The following is a 26573-nucleotide window of genomic DNA, read 5'->3' as shown; positions in this document are numbered from 1 at the left end:
TTTAATGAAACTCAAATGTAAATATTCTAATATTTTGAGATACTGGACTTTTGACTTTCATGAGCTGTAAGCTCTAAGCTCTAATCATCAAAATTAAAACAAAAAACTTTAGAAATGTTTTATTTAGCATGTAATGAATCTAGAATACATGAAAGTTTCAGTTTTTAAAATAAGTTACAAACAAAAAATGAACTTTTTCACGATATTGACATTTTTTGAGATGTTCACCCGGTATGTTCAAAACTGAGACGATTTCACTTCAGAGATTTCCTTACTCCATGCAGTTGTTGTATGTTTTCAACATATTATACAGACAGTGTTACTACAAAAACATAAGAAGCAATTTCCTCCATCTCCACTACCCAATAGACCGTAAAGCAGCTGTTTTGCGGTCGCGCATTGGCTGTTGTGAATGTACTGATGTAATCATCCCGATTTAAAATCCTGAATATCAAACAGAGCAGATCAGGAGGTGCAAGATTCGATCTGTGAGTGGTCTCACATTACTAGATAATCTGAGCCAAACATCGGGACCGATCGAGGTGCTCAACAAGATTTATGCTGCGATTCTCGGGAGAGGAAAATCGGGGTAAAAATCCTGTAGTGTGAGCCCAACTTAAGATTTTAGCCTGATCTTGTTGAGCATCTGGATCGGTCCCGATGTTCGGCACAAATTAAAAATTCCTGTAGTGTGAGCCAGGCTTAAAATGTAAAATGTAGTTTTTTGTTCTAGGGTTGATGTGGCGGATGTGGGTTTCTTGTGCCTGTAAGAATACATTTGTGGTTTTAACAACATTTTAACTATTGCACCTCTTTTTGTTGGTTCATTGACAAATGATTCAAAAGCAAAGGATCAGCCAAACATGTTTATATCAATCCATCCCTAGTCCAAAACCTTTTCTTGTTTGTTAGTTCTGTTGGATGTGTCTGTTCTTGTCCATTTCTCCAGATCTGACTCTGCTCTGATCTTTGTGGTTTCTCTGCTTGTATCTCAACCAGCTCAGCCACCAGCATCTGAACGTGATAAATCTAAATCACTGCTGGGTAAGCGCACCTCAATATGAATCAGTTTTGTGAAACAAATAAGTATGCAATATTTGACTTATTGTTATTGTATAACTTACTGATTTTTTGAGTGAATTTTTGAATGAATTTCGCAAAATAGGTTTATAAGCATCACCAAACCACATTAGTAAACAGAGAGCGCTAAATGATTCCCTGTCACTTAATAGTTAAAAAGATGTGAATTTGTTTTTAGGGAAACTGCGTCAAGCACTGTCCCTTAATCATGGTAAGCTAAATCATACTGTTTAGTTTTATTTTTTTGTGCATGTTGGTTTTTCTTTTGTGACTGTGAGATCCATTTATTTATTTCCATTTATGTTAGCATGTTTTATGGGGACTTTTCATATACGTAATTGTTTTCTTACTGTACAAACTGTTTTAAACCAGGCAGAGTTAATCTTAACACTTGTCTTTATCACTTGAATTAAGATATAATAAGTAAGGGATAATATACATCTTTATTTTGCAATTTCAACTGGCTGGATGTACATTATCCCACTTTTTAGACAGCTGCTTGCCACAAAAGTATATAATTACTTGAAACATGAAACACATGAAATCATGAGTTGAAATAATTGGGATACACATACCACTTTTAAAGCTTCCATGAAGAAATCAGTTGCTAGCAAGCGGCAAGTTCAAACTAGACAGACATTTAAGGGATACAGTGCAGTCATACCACTTTTATTACACAACATTTCACCACATAAATAATTAAGTTCTAGTGCTTACAGTACTAGTTTGTTAGTTATCTTATAATCCATTACAGTGTACAAAACAACATGGCAGCGTTTGTATGAAACATTAGTGCGAGTCCACAATACCAGGATGACAGAATTACATTTTTTATTAATCTTGGAATGTCATGACTGACCTTTGTGTAATAATTCAATTTAAAGCACAGACACCACAAATTCTGACTTGACACCTCTTATTTACTTTGAGATCATTCTGAGGTTAAATACAGATGTGAAATCATAACAAGAAATAGTTTAATAGCTATGATACTGGTTTTGAATCAAACATAGTTTTTTCTCAGTAATGCCTTGAAAAAAACAATTAATCTTAAAAAATAAAGCACATAAATTACATTTATTTTGTCCTAAACTCCTGAAACATTGTTGTCTCATTTTAGAGCAGTCAATGCAATGGGTGTGTGTGAAAAAATATTCAGATGTAGCCCCCTTTGTAATCATTAAGATTTTCAAAAGTAACTCATTTAATTACACATTTTTTTCTCAGTAACAACACAATTACATGTATTTTTATAATGCATTTTCCTCATGGGGACAAAAATGTCCCCACAAGGTCAAAAATATAAGGCATTTTTATACTATACATAAGCAATAGCAGGACCCCCCAAACACACTTACTGCCAAATTGACACAATGGTTAATGTTTAGAATGGAATACTAGTTTACCAGCTCAGTACATACTGTATTATACATTATACTACCTACTATGTCTATATACTGTACAGAGCCCCAGAAGGACCCGTTACTCCAGCTGGTTTCTCTCCAAAAGGCGTCAGGCGGCTGGGATTTGAACGCCACACTGGCTGATGTGTTTGGAAAGAGGAAGGATGAGTTGACTAATCAAAAACCAGCACAGGTGAGAGATGTGATAAAATAATAAGACATCCATGATTGTGTCCAGTGTCCAGTAACAAATGGTTTGTCCACAGGTGGATGGGTCAGTATGGGCCACTCTCCTGGCTCTGATCTGGTTATACGGCTGTAAAATAGAGCAGCAGGTGGAGTGGCAGTTTGTGGCCATGAAGGCAGCGTCATGGATCGGCTCTCAGAAAGGTGAGATCTCCATTCCAGACCACATTCATTCAGTCAGCATTCATCAAGAGACGTTTGAGCCGATGATTTGAGAGTGTTTGTGTGTGTGTGTTTCAGTGGGTGATCTGTCTCAGTGTGTGCATGTGGGGAATGACCTGCTCGGATGTCAGGTGACCAAAGAGACTCTGGGAATCTGAAGACGTCTGTGTTTCTACATCCTGATCTGTCAGAAGACCAAAGAACACTATTACATTTACAGTTTCTTGTTTAATCAATGTTTATATATCAACACCAAATTCTAGATATTTTAGCTTGCACTATCATTTGAGTGTTGTGTACCAAAGTAGTAAGTAAAAATAGTTATAAAAAGATTTTCTAAAAAAATAGAAAACATTTCCAAGCTGTAATCATTTAAATGAAGCACTTTTCTGTTTTTGTTTTAAACTGAATTAAAAATATGCATATATATTTTAAACAAAACTTCTGTTGGTTTTTGTCTGTCAGTGATTTTTAGAAAGCGTCACCGACACTGATGAACTTTCGCACAGCAGAATCATGTTTAGAGTTCATATTATGGTTTTCAACATTTCAGTACTATTACAATTAGGAGAAATTAAAGAGATTTCATAGGAACGTTTCAAAATATCTATTTATGAAAAAGAGAATGGCCGTTTGGAAAAGTTGAGAGGAAAACTAAAGAAACGTTCATAAGAAGTTGTGTTAAAACTTAACCACTCAAATCAGGGGTGCATTTCCCGAAAGCAACGATGGTCGCAAGTTTTGTCGTTATAAATAGAGTTCAATGGAATTTACGACCATAGCTAACGATGCTTTTGGGAATTGCAACACAGAGCAATGAATTAATATTCATGAGTCAAACGTTCTGATTGATTCCGCCCATGAAGTATTTAATATTAATGAGGCATGACTTCGCCGTCTACTACTGGTCTTCTGAGCAGTGATTGAGCAACTTCAGGAAATCATCTGACTACTTCCCAAAGCTTTTCACATCATGTACACTTTTAAATAACAATTTAATTTGAGTCAGTCTGTAAAGATATAAGGCCATTTTCGAGGTAGCGGTGACTTTAAGTTTAAGTTTCGATTTGAGGTAAACAAAGGACGGAGTGTAAGAATGGAGATTTGCGGTCTTGTGGCTGAGAAAAATGAACCAGGTATGAATTCGCCTCCTGTTTATGTGTAATGATAACTGCTTCCTAAATGAAAACTTTTTAATATGTAGGAGAGCTGAGCGATTTGTTTTAGTATTTAACGTTAACCCATTAATAACCCAGTTTTACCCGAGATGTCAGTAAAGGGTGTCTTCGTAAGGGTGTAAAGTCTTATTATTATTAGGGCCCGAGCTCCGGTGGTGCGAGGACCCTATTGGAATTGCTCTGTTTATTATTATTATTATTATTATTTTTATTCTTCTTCTTCTCCAAAATGAATCACATTTTTGAGGGCCTAAACATGCCCGAAAAGTCATGAAACTTTGCACACGCTCAGACCTGGCGAAAATTTACGTCTGATATAGGTTTCAGAAGTGGGTGTGGCAAAATGGCTCGACAGCGCCACCTATTCACATTCTATGAAGTGCCCCTCCCGCTATGTTTCACGTACATGAAAATTGGTAAGCACATGTAACGCACCAATACCCACAAATAAGTCTCTTGGAGGAAAATCCGAAACCCAACAGGAAGTCAGATATTTTTCATTTTCTCAGCAGATTTTGTGTCATTTTTGCCATTTCCAGGCGTCGTATTAAAACGAACTCCTCCTAGAGATTTATTCGGATCAACACCAAATTTGGGCAGTCTAATCTAAAGCCCTTTGTGACGTTAAATTGCGAAGATGTAGAGTTTTCACTGGAGGGCGTGTCCGTGGCGGCCTGTCGAATTTCGATGTTTTGCCATGAAAAAGGAAGTTGTTATAACTTAGCCATACAAAGTCTGATCTGCTTGTTTTACGCTGTGAGAAACTCCTCCTAGAGATTTAATGAAATCAACATTATATTCGGTCAGTCTAATCTAAAGGCCTTTGCGATGTTAAATTGTGAAGATCTTGAGTTTTCGTTGAAGGGCGTGTCCGTGGCGGCCTGACAAAGTTCGATGTTTTGCCATGGGAATAGAAGCTGTTATAACTCAGCCATACAATGTCCAATCTGCCCCAAACTTCACATGTTCGATAAGAGTCCTGGCCTGAACACATCTGAAGGCCAATATTCCATTTTAATCATAGCGCCACCTGCTGGTAACAGGAAATGACTTATTTTACACAAACTTATACATGCAATGTCCAGTTTGCACCAAACTTCACATGTTTGGTAAGAGTCCTGACCTGAAGACATCTAAAGACCAATATTCAGTTATAATCATAGCGCCACCTGTTGGCAGCAGGATATGTCATGTCTTACACTAACTCAAGCATGCCATGTTCAATCTGCATCAAACTTCATATGTTTGACAAAAGTGCTGGCCTGAAGAAATCTACATGCCAAAATTCAGTTCTAGGCATAGCGCCACCAGCTGGCAGCAGGAAGTTTGGCACATCTAAATAACTTTGACATATTTTTCCTAAATTTACTATGTGAAAAGCATAGTGCCCACCATTCGCCACTGATCGGCGGTGAGCCCGGGTGCGAGGGCCCTTTCATCGCTGCTTGCAGCTTTAATTCTCCTTTGTTTTTCTAAAACTCAGAAATTGTAATTATCGGTGGTCAGCTCACCTGCCAGTTAAAGACTGAACCCCCACCAAAAATGTTCCTAAATGCGTCCCACTTTATAAAGTGCAAGCTCATCAACTCCACCTACAGAATGCCCACAACAATCCCTTTATAATTCAGAAGAATCACAAATTTGTTGTGTTGGTTTGTGTGGTTCAGTGCCTCTGAAGAGCATCTCAGTAGAGGTTCGGGTTCAGGATCATGTAGCCACAGTCTCCTCCACTCTGCAGTATGTGAATGAGGAAGAGCGCCCCCTGGAGGCCTTGTTCGTCTTCCCTCTGCCTGCTGATGCTGCTGTCTGCCACTTCAGTGCCAAGATCGGAGAGCAGGAGATTGTGGCAGAGGTGCAAGACAGAGAAAACGTGAGTCCACATGCAAACCAACAGAACATAGATTTGCATATTTATCACCATTTAACTAATAAACTGATGCGTGTGCAGGCGAGGGATCAGTATGATGATGCTGTGAGTTCGGGTCAGCAGGCGTTTCTGTTGGAAGAGAGCACAGAGAGCCCTGATGTGTTCAAAATGAGTGTCGGGTGTCTGTCGGCGGGTCAGAATGCTGCCGTCACCATCATCTATGTCACCGAGCTCGCTGTGCAGGCCGACCACTCGCTGTGCTTCTGTCTGCCGGCTGTACTCAACCCCCGATACACACCAGCAGGTACTACAGCAGCTGCTTCAGGTTCAGGTGCTGGTATAGTCTCAGAGATTTCATCAGGAGCTGTTCCCTACACGCTGACTCTCAGTGTCCATGTGAGCTCTCCAAAGCCCATCTCCAAAATAGAGTCCAACTGCACTCTGGATCCTCTAGTGTTCCTCCACTCTGATCACACTCAGGCTACGGTACTGTGTGTCTTCATGTGTTTATCTGGATGTGTGAGCAGAGCAGTTTTATGCATGTGTTGTTTGTGTGTGTAGGTGAATCTGAGTCCTGGTCACATGTTTGATAAGGACGTTGAGCTGTTTGTGTACTATCAGGATACCCATCAGCCCTCTGCTATAGTGGAGGCAGGAGTGGCCACTGCCCCATCAGGTAGGACCTGCAACTTACTGGGATTTTGGGATTGAGTGATGAAGGTGTCACTGACACCTTTGCTCTTTTTCAGGCTCTCTGATGAGTGACCCAGTGGTCATGATAAGTTTGTACCCAGAGTTCCCAGAGGAAGAGATTAAATCACTGGCAACACGTGGTGAGTTTGTTTTTGTGATTGACAGATCAGGCAGTATGGGAGAAATGATGCATCATGGGAAAGGAGCACAAATGCGCATAAAAAGCGCAAAGGTAAAATTTAATTTGTGCTTTTTGCTCTGTTGATGTATATTCAGATGAGACACACTTGAAAATCTGTCCATGTCTCTCTATAGGACACTCTGCTGTTACTATTGAAGAGTCTGCCCATGGGATGCTACTTCAATATCTATGGATTTGGCTCTCGTTTTGAGTCCTTCTTCCCGTTAGTATCTAGATCTTCATTTATAAATATTCAGTTTTGATATGTGTCAGTGCAGATTAGATATTTTTGTTTGTCTTCACAGTCAGAGTGTTGAGTACAATCAAAAAACAATGGATCAGGCTCTGAAGAGAGTGAAGGAAATGCAAGCAGACATGGGCGGCACTGAGATTTTGGAGCCTCTAAAACACATCTACAGTCAGCCCTGTTACTCCGATCACCCCAGACAGGTACAACACATCAGCTGAATGACATTCTGTGTGAAAGTACACACATGGCTTAGGACTCAGAAGTGTTTCTCTCTTCAGCTGTTCATCTTCACTGATGGAGAGGTGTTTAACACTAAAGCGGTGCTGGACCTGGTGAAAAGTCACACTCACTCTCACAGGTAGAGGTCTTCTGGGTTTGATCTGTCCATCATTCATATCTTCATCACTAACAGTAACAGAGTTCATTGTGTCTTCAGGTGTTTCTCATTCGGGATTGGTGAGGGTGCAAGTGCCGCCCTCATCACAGGAATGGCCAGGGAGGGATCTGGTCACGCTCAGTTCATCACAGACACCGACCGCATGCAGCCCAAAGTAAAGCTCTCCACTGGATTTCACAGGCACAAATGTTTCCCAGTCAAATGTCTCAATGGTTTCTCTTTCTCTTCAAACTATATCAGGTGATGCAGTCGCTCAGGTTTGCGCTGCAGCCCGCTGTGGTTAATATCTCTGTGGATTGGACCCTTCCAGATGGCGTTACTGTTGACACACTGTCTCCACCAATCAATGTGCTCTTCCAGGGACAAAGGACACTCATTTATGCCCAACTTAAAGGAGAAGTGAGATGACATAGCTTGTATTTCTTTTATGAAATTTATAGACTGTTTTCTATTAAAGAGTAGTTCACCCAGTGTTAACCCCTTCCTTGCCTATTGAAATGGTACTTGATTTGCTATAGATCCACAAAACATATTCAGTTTTCAGAGAGCCTGTCACTTTATAAAGAGAGAATGGGATAATGCCTTAAGCCAAGATGACTGTTTGCTTTGCATTTGTAAGTTGTTGTTGTTAGGCTGTGGACTGTGGCTGTTTTATCTTTTTCATTTACTGTTAATTCCCTTACAGAGTTCAGGAGGCTCTGAGGGAACAGTGACAGTGAAATACAGACTTAAAAATCAACCAGTAACAAACCAGCTCCACTTCTGCCTCAAACCAACTGAGGAAACAGAGTAACACAGACAAACACACTGAATTTGAGTGATATCAGATGTTTATTTTTCTAATCTAACAAATTTCCTCCATGTTTTTGCAGGTTGTCCATTCACCGGCTGGCGGCTCGAACCCTGATCCGTTCTCTGGAGCAGAAGGAGAGGTCAGGTGGTGCAGATGTTGAGGGCATCAGGAGCAGGATGGTGGAGCTCAGTGTTCAGGCAGGAGTGAGCAGTGTTCATACAGCCTTCATTGCTGTTAATAAAGACAGCAGACAGACTGTGAAAGGACCCCTGCTGCAGAGAAGAGTGACGACACATGGTTAGTACTCTCATTGCGTGTGTAAAAATTGCTTTTACCTTTACTTTTTGATGTTTACATTAAGATGTGAAATAAAATGTTTTTTTAGATTTGTCTCCAGTAATTGCCATAATGCAAGCAAATTGTGGTAAGACAAACAACAATCTATTGTTTAAGCATAAAGATTTTTGCTCATTACCCTGATTTCACCTGGCATGTAAACACATGCATTCTATCAGCTTATTGAAATGCACATGTGTGAAATGTGTCAGGAAACATCCTTGTGGCAAATTTAAGCACATTTAGTCACAGCAAGTGTTTGCAGGAAATATACCACAAACTACCGACTCTGATGGCATATCAGTTGTTATATGTTATAGCAAACAAACATATTTGTATGGAATGATACACATCTCCAGTCAAAAGTTGACTGAAATCAAACTTTAAACACACTTTTGTCATGATTTAAGTTTTGTAAATGAATAATATTGTAATGTATAATATAATTTTGTCTGTGTTATTTTTTCTTCAGGGCAATTAAGAACCTGCGGGTCACACTTATCTGCACGTAAGATAACAAAGTCTTATAGAGCTTTTCTTGTTTGCTTACTTGTTTTGCATATTTACATATGTATTTGTGTTTTTTCTCCTTTGTTATCCTTAATGCTTTGTCAGTTTATGCAGATGAGCAATCGTTTCGATGCTCAAAGATGATGTTTCCAAGAGCGTTCACATTCTTAAAAATGTCTAACTGGGAACCAAAAGGTAAGTGAAGTAGACATACTCAGATGGAGAGAATAAATTACATGACTTGAACTTGAAAACGAGAGTTGCAGATGGTCCTAAACTTATTTGACCGGGAATTTACACTACTGAGGGTTTTGAGATACTAGGGGCCAGATTAGCTAAACAGGGCAGCACACAATCCCATAAATGTCCTGTCATTGATCTACTGACAATGCGTGAAATAAAGAACACAGATGCAGTCAGATCATATATATAGCTGAAGAACCTTGCAGAATCTGCAAAACGTTAATTATTTTACCAAAAATGATTGTTCATACAAAATGCATGTAATTGTTTTTTTAGTACTGACCTGAGTAAGATATTTCACATAAAAGACAATTACATATAGTCCACAAGAGAAAATAATAGTTGAATTTATAAAAATGACACCGTTTAAAAGTTTACGTATACTTGATTCTTAATACTGTGTTGTTACCTGAATGATCCACATTTTTTATTAAGTGATAGTTGTTCATGAGTCCCTTGTTTGTCCTGAACAGTTCAACTGCCTGCTGTTTTTCAGAAAAATCCTTCAGGTCACACACAATCTTTGGTTTCATTTTTGTGTATTTGAACCTTTTCCAACAATGACTGTATGATTTTGAGATCCATCTTTTCACACTGAGGACAACTGAGGGACTCATATGCAACTATTACAGAAGGTTCAAACACTCTCGGATGATCCAGACGGAATTACAATATATTAAGAGCCGGGGGGTGAAAACTTTTGAACTTTTGTACATTTTTATTTTTATTTTGCCTAAATATAATTTTTTTTTATTTAATACTGCCCTTCAGAAGCTGCAGAAGATGCTTACATTTCCTAAAAGACAAAATAAAGTTACATTTACCCTGATCTTCAAATTCCAAAAGTTTTCACCCCCTGGCTCTTAATGCATCGTTTTTTCTTTCTGAAGCATCAGTGAGTGTTTAAATCTTCTTTAATACTGTAGTTGCATATGAGTCCCTCAGTTGTACACACACACACACACACACACACACCTATAGTAAAGGAAAAGCAGACAAACAACAAGCTTAAATAGACAGTTGCAGTCATAATATGTTCATATCTGTGAAAATGTTCTGTCTGTTCTTACTGTTGTTATTCTTTGCTCTGAAAAGAGTTACAAAAAAGCTAAAAGCTTTCATTTTAGAGACGCTTTCTCTTTTTTTTTTTTTCAGTGACTGCACCCAAACAGAAGATCGGATTCATGACAAGTAATAAGATGAATACACATTGTCACTAAGTGTTAGATACAATGGTCACCTCATGGTTAACAATCATTATTGTCATTGACAGGGATCCAGAATTTCTTCCACCGTAGTTCTGCGACTGCAACTGCCCCGTCTGATCAGACAGACTCTAAAAGCAAGAATGATGGTATATACTCAACACACACACACATACACACTCACACACTGACGGACATGAGATGGACACAATGGTTATGCTTGGAAATTACTCACTTACTTACTTAAAACTTGGAGGAATAGCTCACTTAAAAAGTAATATGTAACATGTCGATGAGTTTGTTTCTTCATGAGAACAGATTTGGACAAATGTAGCATTACATCACTTGCTCACCAATGGATCCTCTGCAGTGAATGGGTACCATCAGAATGAGAGTCCAAACAGCTGATAAAACATGACAATAATCCACAAGTAATCCACACCACTCCAGTCCAGTCTTAATAAGTGAAAAGCTTCCATCATTAAGGTATTTTTAACTTCAAACTTCCAGCTAAAATTCCAGTCTTCTATTCATAATATTGCTTTCTCCATTGAAAAATCTGTCCTGTCTGAATCAGGAGAGAAATATGCACAGATCAAGCACCGTTTATAAGCGAAAAGTCCAAAATAGTTCTAAACAAATATGTCAGTAGATTTTAATCAGGGGATGGACAATTTCACTGTGTTATTATGGAATCTTTCTTTGGCCAGAAGTGATGGTTAAAGATAAAACACCTTAGCTTTTCACAAGATTTTAATTGACTCATTTGACAAGTAGTAGATCATAAAATTCATTATGTGTTCAGCTGTTCCTGATCCCCAGAAGGACTGGACGTTACTCCAGCTGGTTTTTCTCCAAAAGGCATCAGGATGCTGGGATCTGAGCGCCACACTGGCTGATGTGTTTGGGAAGACGGAGGATGAGCTGACCAATCAGAAACCAGCACAGGTGAGAGATGTGATGAAATAATTAGACAGCCATGATTGTGTCCAGTGTCCAGTAACAAAGTGGTTTGTCCACAGGTGGATGGGTCAGTATGGGCCACTCTCCTGGCTCTGATCTGGTTATACGGCTGTAAAATAGAGCAGCAGGTGGAGTGGCAGTTTGTGGCCATAAAGGCAGCGTCATGGATCGGCTCTCAGAAAGGTGAGATCTCAAGACCACATTCATTTAGTCAGCATTCATCAAGAGACGTTTGAGCAAATATCTTCAGTTCTTTGACACACTGATGATTTGAGAGTGTGTGTGTGTGTGTTTCAGTGGGTGATCTGTCTCAGTGTGTGCATGTGGGGAATGTCCTGCTCGGATGTCAGGTGACCAAAGAGACTCTGGGAATCTGAAGACGTCAATGTTTCTACATCCTGTGCCATATAAATGCCATATAAGTGCTACACACACCATATAGATAAAAATGGTAAAAATGTGGCTTGAGCTGCTGATCTACTAACAGTTGTTTTATGTTGTAGTATAGTATTTGTTCACTTTATAAATCATCAGTATGAATGTTTATAGCTTTCAGTTTTTTTTTAAATTCAGTTACACATGACAAAAAAATATGAAATTGACCAAAAGTGCCATTCAGAGGGAGTAAATTAGATTGAAGTAAATTAGATTGAAGACCTTTGCAAATGATTATAATACACAGTAATTACACTACCAGTCAAAAGTTATTTAATGTTTTTTAAAGAAATTTCTTTTGCTCATCAAGCTTGCATTTATTTGATTCAAAGTGCAGCAAAAGCACAACAATTTTGAAATATTTTTACTATTTGAAAGAACTGTAGCTTTTAAAATGTAATTTATTCCTGTTTATTTCACAGCTGAATTTTTTTGAATCATTACTCCAGTCACATGATCCTTCAGAAATCATTATAATATTCTGATTTGCTGCTCAAAAACATTTGTTATTATTATTATTATTATGTTGAAAACAGCTGAGTAGAATTTTTCAGGTTTCTTTGATGAATGGAAAGTTCAGAAGAACAGCATTTATCTGAAATAGAAATCTTTTGTAACATTGTAACTTTATCATCACTTCTGATCAATTTAAAGCATCCTTGCTAAATAAAAATGTCTATAATTTCTAAAAAAAAAAATCTATTCATCAATTAATCCTGAAAAAATGTACTCATCTGTTTTAAATATTGATAATAATAATAATAAAAATACTAAATATTTCTTGAACAGCAAATCAGCATATTAGAATGATTTCTGAAGGATCATGTGACACTGAAGACTGGAGTAATGATGCTGAAAATTCTGCTTTGATTACAGGAAGAAATTACATTTTAAAATATATTCAAATAGAAAGTGGTTATTTTAAATATTAAAACTATTTCATAATATTACTGCTTTGCTGTATTTTGGATTAAATAAATGCAAGCTTGGTGAGCAGAAAAGATCTCTTTAAAAAAAAAAACATTAAAATCTTCACCAAATGCAACAACAAAGCAGTAATAAGTCACTGAAAATACACTATATTTTTTTGCAATGATTACACTTTTTTACACTTTTAAATGTTAAATAAGCATCCAGTTTTTATTATTATTTATTTTTTCCCCCTGATTTTATACCTTTCTATTTGTGGTACTAACACTTACCAGTTTTTTTTTGTTACACTAAAACAAATTTTAGTATTTATTTATTTTTTAATAAATATAAATGTTTTTATTTATTTATTGTGATTCTATCATCAAATTGTGCTTTGTCATTTAGGTTCATCCTAACAGTGTGCATAAAACTAACCGGTACTACATGACAATGAGGTATGTGTAAATTAAATAATGTTGAAATCAATTTTTTACATGTCTTCTTTATTTATTATTGTTACTGTTCAAATTCACATTTCAGATGTGAAAATTACTTTGATATATGAATGGATTTCAGAAAAAAATACAGTTTTCCTGTTAAAAACACTGTTAAACACAATATACTGATAGTGTCAAAAGTGTGTGTATAAAAAGTTACAAGAGCCAAAGAAATGCAGAAAAATCCAAATTTGGTGAATATGAAATTTGGTAAGTAACAGTAAAAGACTCCAATATTGCAAAGTTAAAGTTGCAAGCAAAGAAGAGCGCACACACAGATGGTCAGTAATAACATTACACGAGTTTTTAAAAAATAATCATATAAAAGTCTCTTACAAAAGATAAGTAGTGTAGCTTGGTTTTGACTAGAGCTGTTTACATTGGAATGTAATTGTCGTTGTTCACTTCATCATCCGATAGAGGGCGGTAATGCAACAGTCGCTCTGCGTTCATCGAGCGAAGAAAAAGAAACTAACTAAACTGTACTTGGAAGGGACTCTGACTTCACCTGCTTTCGTTTGAGTGATTGAAATGATCGTTTAAAGTTGTTAATCAGTTGTTTTGCACTGAAATCCAGAGCAGAGTGTTTAAATGGCGTCAGGAAGCGCACTGATCTTTGATGAGGAGATGAGCCGTTATAAACTCCTCTGGACAGAGTAAGTCATCTCATTATTTACGGAAGTCTCATGTGATACTTTTGTTTTTAGACGTGATATTATGATAGTACCATAACATTCAATGAAGTACGTCACAGTTTTATGTATATATGCAAATACCATGGTGTATGAAATATAATAATCATTCTGTACCACATGATTGGCTTTTCACATCATTCCTTTACGAGTTAAAATGGTCATACATTTTTTTATTTATGTTTTTCATATCTGTGAATTTGTTTCAACATTCTGTTAGTTTCATAACTAACTCTTTATAAGCAAATGCCATTTCAAAATGCTTTCAGTTCGTTTTAAAAATTGATTTCTAAAATGTGAAACTGACATAATTAAAACCAAATGACAAATATGTAACCCTGGACCACAAAACCTGTCATAAGTGTCCATTTTTCGAAATTGAGATTTATACATCATCTAAATAAGTAAGCTTTCCATTGACGTTTGGTTTGTTACGATAGGACAATATTTGGCTATTTTGACTATTTGAAAACCACAAAAATCAAAATATTGAGAAAATCACCTTTAAAGTTGTCCAAATGAGGTTCCTAGCAATGCATATTACTAATCAAAAGTTAAGTTTTGATATATTTAGGGAAATTTACAAAATATCTTCATTGAACATCATATTTACTTAACATCATAATTATTTTTGGCAGAAATCTGTATTTCTGACCCATACAGTGTATTTGTGGCTATTGCTACAAATATACCCGTGCGACATAGGACTGGTTTTGTGGTCCAGGGTCACATATTTGGCTTGCATTTTAACTAATATTTTAAGACAACATATTTTCCTTAAATATATACATGCATGTGTGTGTATTTATATATGTGACCCTGAACCACAAAACAGAAGTTATTAGCAATGCATTTTACTAATCAAAATCAAAATTTTTGGCATAAAATAATTTTGACCCATACAATGTATTTTTGGCTATTGCTGCAACTGTGGTTCAGGGTCACATATATATATATATATATATATATATAATAAATATACAGAGTAGACACACACAAAAATTACTAAAACTAACTAAAATGAAAATGGAAAATACAAAAATATAAACAAATTCAAAATATTTAAAAAACAAAACAAAAAACTGCAATAGTATCTCAGTGATACTAAATTAATGCAACATGTTTTTAGTATCGCGAGCAAACGTAATAATTGCAGATTTAAATCAATTATAATATTGTAGTAGTTACTAATATCAGTATCACTGTTTTACTACATTTGCATAATTGAATAATTACATTGTTGATAGTGATAGACTGTTTAAATTGGCCGATATTTGTCTGTTTTAAAATGATTGCCTCCCATTCTGTCGAAATCTCCCAAATTATAATAAACATTGTCTGTTTTTCAATTTTCACATAAAATCTCTTTCTTGTTGCTCCGTTCAGTCCAGCCTGTGACATCGAGGTGCCTGAACGGTTGACCGCGTCTTACGAAGCCCTAAAGACGCACGGCATGGCACAGAGGTGCAAACAGGTCCCGGTCCGCCTGGCCACCGAGCAGGAGATCTTACTCGCACACAGGTTGGTGGAGTTTAAACCAGGCCCCATTTCTATACAACTGAGTTTGGTTTCAAAATCTTTTGTGTTTACTTTAGTGAGGAATATCTGGAGGCTGTTAAACAGACTCCCAATATGAGCGTGGAAGAGCTGATGGCATTTTCGAAGCAGTACAATGACGTCTATTTCCATCAGGTAAGTTCAGATCATTGACGCTTGTTGGGACTGCAAACGTGAACGCTTCTGAATACAGTCTTTCATATGAGCGCAGAACATCTATCACTGTGCTAAACTGGCCGTGGGCGCCACACTGCAGCTGGTGGACAGTGTGATGAAGAGAGAGGTCAGGAACGGCATGGCGCTGGTCAGGTGAGCACACAGTCATGATTGGAAATAAATGGCCAGGGTGTGACCAAGGTGTCTACCAAGAAGACCTTCTGCTTAAAGGTGTTCTAGAAGTTGTTTCTAAGTAGAAGGTGGAAAAAATCCTGATTTCTAGTTGTCAGGAACGCAGCATAACTGTCTAAAACGAAACTGAAAGTAAACTAAAACGAAAGTGAAACTAAAATGAAACATTATTAGTAATGTTGTTGTTGTTATTAACAATATAAATATGATGGCTTTCAGCTGGTTTTGCATCTGAACTCTGATGTTATTAATTTAAAAATAAATTAGATTAGTTTTAGTATTAATTACTCAAATTTACTGAAAATAAATTTAGTATTATATGCTAAAATGTATTAAGAAATTATTATTTAATTGATTTATTTAATGATTATTATGTTTAATAATTTAATTATGATTACTACTGCTACTATTAGTGCCATTAGTATTATAACTATAAATAATTATATTATAAATTATAAATAATAATATTTACACGTAATGTTATTCGTTTAAAAATAAATTTGAGATTTTTTTTTTTCATTTACTAAAATTAGTAATATTAAATATTGGTATTATTTGATACAGTTTAAATGTAACATTTCAATGTAATAACACATTTAATTATGAATTCATATTGTTATTAGTGTTAATAATAATAATATATATGTGTAATATTTTAATTACATAACATTTCTGTTATTATTAACTATTATATTAATATTAAAGATGTAAACATTTTAATTTAATAATGAATTTAATTATTATTGTTATTTTTAGTATTGAAAGTATTATTAATGTATTAATTTAATAATACACTATTATTATTATTATTATTATTATTATTATAACTATTACTACTATTAATGCTGTTAGTATTATAACTAGTGTTACTACAAATATTTAATTGTTAATATTAAATATTAATATTTTATAAAATATTATTTAATAATAAAGTAATTTGTGTTCATATTGGTCATTGGTCAAAATGAAACTAAATCTTAAATAAAACATTATTTATATGGTTGTTGTTATTTACAATATAAATAATAAATCATATTTACATGTAATGTTATTAATTTAAAAATAAATTTGTTGTTTTTGTCATTATTTACTACAATTATTAATATTAAATATTAGTAATATTTAATTTAATGTAACATTTTAATTTAATTTATTATGAATTCATGTTGTTATTAGTGTAAAACATTTGTATTATTGACAATATGCAATTATATTAATATTAAATATTAATCGTATTAAATCAAATTTAATTAAACTTTAAGCACTTTAATGAATTGAATTATTATTGTTATTTTTTAGTATTAACAGTATTAATAATGTATTAATTTAATAATACACTATTATTACTACTACTACTACTACTACTACAACTACTATTATTAGTGCTATTAGTATTATAGCTAGTATTACTACGAATATTTAATTGTTAATATTAAATATTAATATTTAATAAAATGTAGTAAACGCAAATTAAATGTAGTAAGGTTTAAATTTAATAATACAATTATTTCTTTATTGTTATTATTATCAGTAATTATTATTTTATAGATAAAAACATTGATTAAAAAATGTATTATTTATAAAATAAAACATTTGTAGTTAATAAACTATTTTAATAGTTTTATTTTTTTTAAAAAAAGCTAAGTAATTAGTCATCGCTTCTGCATGTTGGTTATTGGACACTGAAATATAAAAGTAATCTGTATTCATATTGGTTGGTGGTCAATACAGTATGTTGATCTCTAATTTTTAGTAATTAATTTTTGTTCGCCTCCCTCTTTTCCCTTTTTGTGACCTTCAGGCCTCCTGGACACCACAGTCAATGCTCTGCTGCCAGCGGTTTCTGTGTGTTTAATAACGTGGCCATTGCTGCACTTTATGCTAAGAAGAACTACAACCTGAACAGGTAAACGGGTGTTACATCCTGTATGGCTGTACAACAAACACCTGTAATACTCACTGAAGGAAAATTAAACGTTTGTCATACAGATGAATTTGAGCTTGTGGTTTCTTTCCAGGGTTTTGATTGTGGACTGGGACGTCCACCATGGACAGGGTATCCAGTACTGCTTTGAGGAGGACCCAAGGTGAGTCAATCGACCTTCTGATGAACAACATAGTTTGCTAGCTTAGGTTTTTACATTTTTTTTAATTTTATTTTTTATTTATTTTACACTACCAGTCAAAGGTTTTTTAACAGTAAGATTTTAATGTTTTTTTTTTTTTTTTTTTAAGAAGTCTCTTTTGCTAACCAAGCCTGTATTTATTTGATACAAAGTACAGCAAAAACAGTACAATTTTGAAATATTTTAAAATGCAATTTATTCCTAAATTTTCAGCATCATTACTCCAGTGTCACGTGATCCTTCAGAAATCATTCTAATATGCTGATTTGCTGCTCAAAAACATTTATTATTATTATTGTTATTATTAATAATAATAATAATAATAATAATAATATTATCTTTATTTCAAACAGTTCTGATCAGCATTTATTAAAAATTAATATTAGAAATGAATACTTTCTTAGCACTTACTTTCTTAGCTTTGTTACAAAAGATTTTTATTTCAGATAAATGCTATTCTTTCTATTCATCAAAGAAACCTGAAAAAATTATACTCAGGTGTTTTCAACATAATAATAATAATAATAAATGTTTTTGAGCATCAAATCAGAATATTAGAATGATTTCTGAAGGTTAATGTAAATGTAATGATGCTAAAAATTCAGTTTGAAATCACAGGAATAAATTATATTTTAAAATATATTCAAATAGAAAATAGTTATTTTAAATAGTAAAAATATTTCAAAATTGTACTGTTTTTGCTGTACTTTGAATCGAATGCGGGCTTGGTGAGCAGAAGAGAAAAAAAACATTAAAAATCTTACTGTTCAAAAACTTTTGACTGCTGGTGTATTTGTGAAATAAAATTATTTTTTTACATTATTAAAATAATTAATTATTAAATTATTTAAATTCGATTTTCCCACCTGTTTTATCATCCACCAAATGAAAAAATCATAACTTCGATTGCTTAAAAAAAATCAAGACATCTCCTCAATGGCCTGTGCAGATTGAGAAATCTTTCTTTTCTTTAGTATGACCACTAAATATAATTATTAATTATAGGGAATTTAAATGATTTCCCTTTCATCCTAGTGTACTTTATTTTTCCTGGCATCGTTACGAGCACCAGGCCTTCTGGCCCAATCTCCCCGAGTCGGACTACACCAGCGTTGGGAAAGGCAAAGGATCTGGTTTTAACATTAACCTCCCCTGGAACAAGGCAAGTAAAAACTGAATCAGTGTTCTGAAACTCTGTCACTGGTTAAGATTTTTACCACAGTTTCTATGCTGTGCTTTTTTCCTGCAGGTGGGCATGACGAACAGCGACTATCTGGCTGCTTTCTTCCATGTTTTTTTACCCGTCGCATATGAGGTACCTGTCGCACAAGAACAACCATTAAACCAGTTTTCTGAGTGTCTAAGTCAAGTTGATGCACATTTCTTTCTCTTTCAGTTTGACCCAGAGCTGGTTTTGGTCAGTGCTGGTTTTGATTCAGCAATTGGGGACCCAGAAGTAAGAGGCTCCTATAAATCTTTGATTTTCTTTCCTGCAACCCGTTTGAAGAAAATAAATTAAAATTAAAATTAATCAAGTGAGTCAAGTAGATGTAGAGATTTTGAGAAATATAGCATTACCTCACTTGCTCACCAATGGGTCCTTTGCAGTAAATGGAGGCTGTTATAATGAGAGTCCAAAAATCTGATAAAAACATCACAGTAATCCACACCACTCCAGTCCATCAATTAACATGTAAAAAGCTGTGTGCTCGTAAGAAACAAATCCATCCTTAAGCTGTTTTTTCCTATCTTCAAACTGTTGTTTTTTGTCCAAAATACAAATCTGTAATCCATAATATTGCTTTCTCCAGTGAAAAAGTCATCTTGTCTGAATCAGGAGAGAAATATGCACTTATTAAGCACCGTTTACAAGTGAAAACAGTTTAAAACAGTTCTAAACAAATGGGTGGGTGGGATTTGATGAGAGAGGACATCACTGGAAAAAAAAAAAATGGACTTGGCCAGTTTCGACGGTTAAAGTTAAGGCATCTTACTGATGGATTTGTTTTATAAACATGCAGTTTTTCACTTCAAAAGATGTTAATTGATAGACTGGAGTGGTGTGGATTACTTGTTGATTATTGTGATGTTTTTATCAGCTGTTTGGATTCTGACGGCACCCATTCACTGCAGAGGATCCGTTGGTGAGCAAGTGACGTAATGCTACATTTCTCCAAATCTCTTCGCATGAAGAAACAAAGTCCTGCTTTTTTGGTGATTTTTCAAATCTGCATCTGTTTCCAAAAGTTTTCACCCTGTTTGATGGGCCGTATGTATTGATCTCCGTTAACACTGCTGTCTGTCCTGTTTCAGGGTGAAATGTGTGCCCGTCCTGAGGTCTTTGCCCACCTCACCCACCTGTTAATGCCTTTGGCTGCAGGCAAAATGTGCGTCGTCCTAGAGGTCAGTTGTCATTATCACTTAAAGGAGAAGTTCACTTCCAGAACAAAAATTTACAGATAATTTACTCACCCCCTCGCTATTTAAGATGTTCATGTCTTTCTTTCTTCATTTGATAAGAAAGTATGTTTCTTGAGGAAAACATTTCAGGAAATATCTTCATATAGTACACTTCAATGGTGTCCCCAATTTTGAACGTCCAGAATGTAGTTTAAATGCAGCTTCAAAGTGCTCTAAATGATCCCATCCTAAGAAGAAGGGTCTTATCTAGCGAAACAATCGGTCGTTTTCAATACAAATTGACGATTTATATACTTTTTAACCTCAAATGCTTGTCTTGTCTCGTCTCTGCGATGCGCATGCATAGTCTGTGTAATCTGGGTCAATACAGTTCAGGTGTGTCGATGAAGTCCCATCTCGTTTTCTTCCCCAACTTCAAAATCGTTGTACGTCGCTGCAGAAGTACCGACCCGGTGTTTACAAAGTGAACATACAAAGAAGATCAATGCCCTTTACCAAAAAAAGGTAAAACGGAGATGTAGGAAGATTTTGAAGAAAACATGGGAGTTTTTCAACATAACTGTTTCGAACCGGATTACACAGACTACGCATATGCATGAGCTAGACAAGATGAGCATTTGAGGTTAAAAAGTATATAAATTGTTAGTTTGTTTCGAAAATGCTAGAGTAGACCCTTCTTCCTTGGCTTGGATCATTTAGAGCCCTTTGAAGTTGCATTTAAACTGCATTTTGGAAGTTCAAAATGTTCGAAATGTTTTCCTCAAGAAACATAATTTCTTTACTACTGAAGAAAGAAAGACATGAACATCTTGGATGACAAAGAGTTGAGTAAATTATCTGTAAATTGTTCTGGAAGTGATCTAATCCTTTAAAGCTGATCCTAGCATGTTTTCATTTTTAAAGCTCCATTATCTGTTGTATCATTTTTAGATTGTACATATTGTTTCTTCTGTTTTCCTTCATTTCTTTCAGGGAGGGTATAACCTGACTTCTCTGGCCCAGTCAGTTTGCCAAACTGTCCAGACCCTTTTGGGAGATCCCGCCCCTCGGCTGTCGGGGCTTACAGTCCCTTGTGAGAGGTGAATTAAGCCGTCAATCATGGAGAGAGTGCTTTTCATTGGTTAAGTTAAGATGTATTGTGTAGCTCCACCCACAGTCAGATCATGTTGCCCCTGAGTTTTTTGAAATTGAGATTTATACATCATCCGAAGGCTGAATAAATAAACTTTCCATTGATGACACAACTGTGTGAACATCTAGAATCTGAGTGTGCAAACAAATCAAAATACTGAGAAAATCACCTTTAAAGTTGTCCAAATGAAGTTCTTAGCAATGCATGTTACTAATCAAAAATTAAGTTTTTATATATTTACGGTAGGAAATTTACAAAATATCTTCATGGAACTTAATATCCTAATGATTTTTGGCATAAATGAAAAAATTGATCATTTTGATCCATACAATGTATTTTTAGCTAATGCTACAAATATACCCATGCTACTGGTTTTGTAGTCCAGACTGCAGATTCAGATGTTCAGATTCACGTATGTTGTGATTTGGTTTCAGTGTGGAGACTTTTTTTGTCACCCGAAAGCTGGAGAAATGTACCATATGATTTATTTTATTATTATTATTTATTTAATTATTTTTTTGCAGTGCACTGGAATCTATCCAAAATGTTCGCAGCACTCAATCATCGTACTGGAACTGTTTCAAACACTTAGGTTAGTATTTGTTTACTCACTTTTACTTAAAAGAAATTGCCATTTTCCTTTCACTTTAAAGGGATTGTTTTATTTTTATCATTAATTGTATAGTATTATAGTTTGTATTAAAATTATAAATTAGCTTTTATTTTTATATTATCTGTTTTTAATTTTAGTTTAATTTTTCTTCTAATTTTTATACTTTATTTTAGCTGTATTACCAACATTTTTTAATAGTTTTAATTTTAGTTATCGATTATAACTTTGTTATTATGGCAGTTGGTACTTCAGGATCTAGTGACATTTAAATTAGTCTTTATATAACATTTGACTACTGCATTTTATTGTGTTTTATGCCATTCTCAAAGAGGCTCATTCAGGAACAAGCACCAAACGGCCCAGACTGGACGAGAAGAACGGTAAAACAAAAGACCCTGCGAACCCTGCGCCAGAGACCTGTACGAAGAAGGCAACACAGGATATTGTGTGGCCTGAACCTTTAACCAGGACATCTACTGTTGGGAGAACAGCTGTAGCGCCCCCTCCTGGTGTGGAGATATCGCTCCCAGAGGGCTGCCAATATTTGGGGGAAGTTTCCCAAAGCACCACTAAAGAAGTACAAAGTATCCGGTGGGTAAAATAAAATCAGAAACATAGGGTCACGCTTTTGGGCCACATTCTAACTGTTTTTCCATTTCTAGAGATAAACATTTCAAAGACATAACAGACCAAAACATCCTCCAGCCTCTTGGAAATATCATTTCGGCTCTTGACCAAATAATGAATAAAGAGGTGAGGAATCAATAACAGGGCTCTGGTTGTTGTTTTTGTGTGCTGTATTTAGTAACGGGCTGTAACACTTCATCAGGTGTGTAATGGATGCATCGTGGTGTCTGACTTGAGTGTGTCCGTTTGCTGTGCTTATCAACACTCACTTATGGGCCTTGCTGAACGGTACACCATTTCGTAGACTAACACAATTTTAATTAGCAATAATTATCTGTTATGTGATATGAAATACAGTGTTTGTGTGTTTGATGAAGGGTGCTGGTTGTTTTTATTGGAGATGGGAATATACCAGTCAAAACAGATCACGGGTGAGCCAGTTATTACATATGTAATTGTGTTTTATGGTTTGTCGAATGAAGGGAAGAGCTAAATTTCTAGAGCAGAAAATATTTCTAAAATAAATAATAATAATAATAATTATATATATATATATATATATATATATATATATATATATATATATATATATATATATATATATATATATATATATATATATATATATATATATGTATATATGTATATGTGTCTGTGTGTGTGTGTGTGTGTATGAATATGAAAAGTTAATGTAATTTATTTTAAAATAATTTGTTACATTTAATTTAAAATATTTTAATTATGCACTACCAGTCAAAAGTTTTTGAACAGTAAGATTTTTCATGTTTTTTTGAAGAAGTTTCTTCTGCTTACCAAGCCTGCATTTATGTGATACAAAATTTTGATATATTTTTGCAATTTAAAATAACAGTTTTCTATATGAATATATTTTAAAATGTAATTTATTCCTGATTTCAAAGCTGATTTTTAGCATCATTACTCCAGTCACATGATCCTTCACAAACCATTCTAATATTCTGATTTGCTGCTCAGAAAAACATTTGTTATTATTATTATTATTATTATTATACAGCTAAGTAGATTTTTTTCAGATTTCTTTAATGAATAGAAAGTTCAGAAGAACAGCATTTATCTGAAATAAATCTTTTGTAACATTATAAATGTCTTTATCATCACTTTTGATTTAAAAAACAAAAAAACAATTCTACTGACTCCAAACTTTTGAATAGTATAGCGTATAATGTTACAAAAGCTTTTTATTTTAGAGAAAAATTCAGCTGAAAATTCAGCTTTGCATCATAGGAATAAATGACATTTGAAAATATATTCAAATAGAAAACAGTTATTTTAAATAGTAAAAATATTTCAAAATGTTACTGTTTTTGCTGTATTTTGGATCAAATAAATGCAGGCTTGATGAGCAAAAGACTTCTTTAAAAACATAAAAAATCTTACTGTTCAACACTTTTGACTTTTGAATATATATAAATCATTTTATTTTTGCATTAATTTTTAAATAGCATTTTATAATCCTAAATATATTTTTTTTGAAGAAGAGCCAATAAAAATACCTCAATATAGTTGAGCTCTGTTTTTTGTCAACTTAAACAAGTACTTTTAGAAACTATGTGGTCAATTATTTAAAAATCACATGATCAGCTTGCCTTGACCGCAGTGGTTGATTCTCTCTCTTCAGGAAAGTGTTTCTAGTGCAGGTCTGTACTAAAGAAACTGAAGAGAAGTGTTTGAACACTTTGTCCTTGTGTCTGAGAGAGGTGCGTGATCACACCTGATATTGCCTCCAATTTTGCCTTGTTTCTGTGGTCACTTTCTCTTCCTGTTTGTCTGCAGGGTGAGAGCTTTACAGCAGGTTTCATGCAGGCAGTTCTGGGCCTGGTCCTCCCTCTGGCGTATGAGTTTAACCCCGGTCTGGTGCTGGGGATTGTTGGAGACAGTGGGGCGAAGACTCATTTGGCACCCGTCTGGGGTCACCTGACCAGCCTGCTCCAAGGCCTTGCAGAGGGCCAGATGCTCACCCTCCTGCAGGTCAGATTCAGATGTTTTTTTCTCTTTAATGTATATGTTTTTATTTGACATTTATTTACTTGTTTGAAATGTATTTATGTATTTTAAATGTTGTTCCAAAACCCGTAAGACCTTCATTCATTACATGTGTCATGGTGCCCTTGTGAATGCTTGTCAAAGACTAACATGGAAGAGAAGAAATTGATAAATAAAGTTATTTTTGTTTTCTTTGCACACAAAAAGTATTCTCGTAGCTTCGTAAAATTACTATTAACCACTGATGTCACATGGACTATTTTAGCAATGTCCTTACAACTTTTCTGGTCCTTGAACGTGACAGACTGTCTATGCAGGGTCAGAAAGCTCTTGCGTTTCATCAAAAATATCTTAATTTGTGTTCCGAAGATGAACAAAGGTCTTATGGGTTTGGAACTGCATAAGAGTAATTAATGACAGAATTGTCATTTTATCCCTTTAAGACAGTGTCTGCGTCACCTTAATGTTGCTTGTTACTAGTAAATCGCAATACCTGCATGTCTTCAGGACTATGACAAAGATCTGCTGGAGGTTACGGTCTCTGCCCTCTCTGGAGCTCCTGTCCCTCCACTCGGGCCCCTGGGAGCCCCCAAACCTGAAGATGTTAAGATGATAGATAAGCAGAGACAGAGGCTGCAGAAACGCTGGAGTGTGGCGCAGAAGTCTTGGGGTCTCCTGCGGTGCACGGGTATGTAATATATTGTATATATATACATGATATATTATGTATATATACATAATATGGAGTGTGTAATTGAGAAACATCACACACTGTAGGTGTGTCTAAAAGATTGTGAATTATGAGAGTTATCTGACCTTCAAATAACTTACTGTACTTTTACATTAATAAATTAATAATAATGTGAGTTTGTGCAGTTTCAGAAAGCTGATGGAAACATCTGGAACGCTGAACGACCTGGGTTTTGACGCTCAGTTATGGAAAATAATCATTTGTACTTTTTACATTTTGTATGGCATTAAAAATTAACCTGGTAAAATCTTTGTTAATAGTTTTTTGTTTGAGTGTGATGTGTGTGTTGGGTTTGTATAGTTGGAAGTGAGCTCAATCTGAATGTAAACACAGCTATGTTTAAGATGTAAAAAGCTGTCTTTTAGGATTAATAATTATTAGTTTTATATACAGTTGAGGTCAAAAGTTTATTACATAGGCTTAATACTGTGTTGTTACCTGAATGATCCACAGCTGTGCGTGTGTGTGTGTACTTGTTTTTGCTATATTGTGGGGACCAAATGTCCCCACAAGGATAGTAAAGCCTGAAATTTTTGACACCGGCCTGTGGTCCCCACAATGTTAAAAAATGATTAAAAATAGTAAATGATGTTTATCTGAAAGTGTAACCATGCAAACATGTTTTCTGTGAGGGCTAGGTTTAGGGTTAGGGTTGGGTTAGGGGATAGACAATATCGTTTTGTCAGTATAAAATCTGATAACCCTAACCCTAACCCTAACCTAACCCTAACCCTAACCCTAAGTCTATGGAAAGTCCCCACAATTCACAAAAACAAACGGTGTGTGTGTGTGTGTGTGTGTGTGTGTGTGTGTGTGTGTGTGTGTGTGTGTGTGTGTGTGTGTGTGTGTGTGTGTTTTTTTTTTTTTTTTTTTTTTTTTTAAATAAAGTGGTAGTGGTAGAGCCAGGGAGTGAAAACTTTTTTTACATATTTC

At 35.0% G+C, this 26573-nt stretch overlaps 2 protein-coding genes across 9 annotated transcripts in view; both read left to right on the top strand.

Annotated features, from left to right (window-relative positions):
- LOC127156343 (von Willebrand factor A domain-containing protein 5A-like) overlaps positions 1 to 13225 on the top strand; it is an 87263-nt gene extending 74038 nt beyond the window's left edge. The window contains exons 1-20 of one of the 8 annotated variants that reach the window (XM_051099112.1): positions 3788 to 4027; positions 5737 to 5939; positions 6018 to 6422; positions 6498 to 6612; positions 6686 to 6861; positions 6945 to 7033; positions 7116 to 7260; positions 7339 to 7418; positions 7497 to 7611; positions 7698 to 7856; positions 8143 to 8246; positions 8330 to 8547; positions 8636 to 8674; positions 9059 to 9094; positions 9202 to 9291; positions 10495 to 10530; positions 10613 to 10693; positions 11350 to 11492; positions 11567 to 11690; positions 11805 to 13176. In XM_051099112.1, the coding sequence (XP_050955069.1) occupies positions 3988 to 4027; positions 5737 to 5939; positions 6018 to 6422; positions 6498 to 6612; positions 6686 to 6861; positions 6945 to 7033; positions 7116 to 7260; positions 7339 to 7418; positions 7497 to 7611; positions 7698 to 7856; positions 8143 to 8246; positions 8330 to 8547; positions 8636 to 8674; positions 9059 to 9094; positions 9202 to 9291; positions 10495 to 10530; positions 10613 to 10693; positions 11350 to 11492; positions 11567 to 11690; positions 11805 to 11884 (2478 nt within the window). In that variant the 5' untranslated portion in view covers positions 3788 to 3987 and the 3' untranslated portion in view covers positions 11885 to 13176. Of the gene's footprint in view, positions 1 to 3787; positions 4028 to 5736; positions 5940 to 6017; positions 6423 to 6497; positions 6613 to 6685; positions 6862 to 6944; positions 7034 to 7115; positions 7261 to 7338; positions 7419 to 7496; positions 7612 to 7697; positions 7857 to 8142; positions 8247 to 8329; positions 8548 to 8635; positions 8675 to 9058; positions 9095 to 9201; positions 9292 to 10494; positions 10531 to 10612; positions 10694 to 11349; positions 11493 to 11566; positions 11691 to 11804 lie in introns of those variants that run through there. The other 7 variants (XM_051099113.1, XM_051099111.1, XM_051099114.1 and 4 more) reach the window with 7 other exon arrangements.
- Positions 13226 to 13803: 578 nt separating this feature from the next.
- On the top strand, positions 13804 to 26487 carry hdac10 (histone deacetylase 10). The gene is made up of 20 exons (XM_051099124.1): positions 13804 to 14007; positions 15430 to 15564; positions 15639 to 15735; positions 15812 to 15909; positions 17750 to 17854; positions 17967 to 18035; positions 19110 to 19236; positions 19324 to 19389; positions 19471 to 19530; positions 20388 to 20477; positions 21468 to 21574; positions 22152 to 22219; positions 22570 to 22831; positions 22903 to 22993; positions 23070 to 23155; positions 23245 to 23298; positions 24525 to 24603; positions 24680 to 24874; positions 25397 to 25577; positions 25766 to 26487. Exons 1-20 carry the CDS (start codon positions 13943 to 13945, stop codon positions 25777 to 25779), a joined length of 2049 nt encoding a protein of 682 aa, XP_050955081.1. The 5' UTR covers positions 13804 to 13942; the 3' UTR covers positions 25780 to 26487.
- Positions 26488 to 26573: the final 86 nt, after the last annotated feature.

The sequence above is a fragment of the Labeo rohita genome, chromosome 25, assembly GCF_022985175.1.
Source record: "Labeo rohita strain BAU-BD-2019 chromosome 25, IGBB_LRoh.1.0, whole genome shotgun sequence".
In the NCBI taxonomy this organism is placed as follows: domain Eukaryota; kingdom Metazoa; phylum Chordata; class Actinopteri; order Cypriniformes; family Cyprinidae; genus Labeo; species Labeo rohita.
This window is presented reverse-complemented; position numbering and strand designations above follow the sequence as displayed.

Bases quoted from the DNA above. Each gene is read 5' to 3' on its own strand.
- hdac10 (XM_051099124.1), top strand. From the start codon at position 13,943: ATGGCGTCAGGAAGCGCACTGATCTTTGATGAGGAGATGAGCCGTTAT. The intron at 15,736-15,811 runs GTAAGTTCAGAT...ATATGAGCGCAG, and splicing joins ATGACGTCTATTTCCATCAG to AACATCTATCACTGTGCTAA. The intron at 21,575-22,151 runs GTGAATTAAGCC...ATTTTTTTGCAG, and splicing joins CTTACAGTCCCTTGTGAGAG to TGCACTGGAATCTATCCAAA.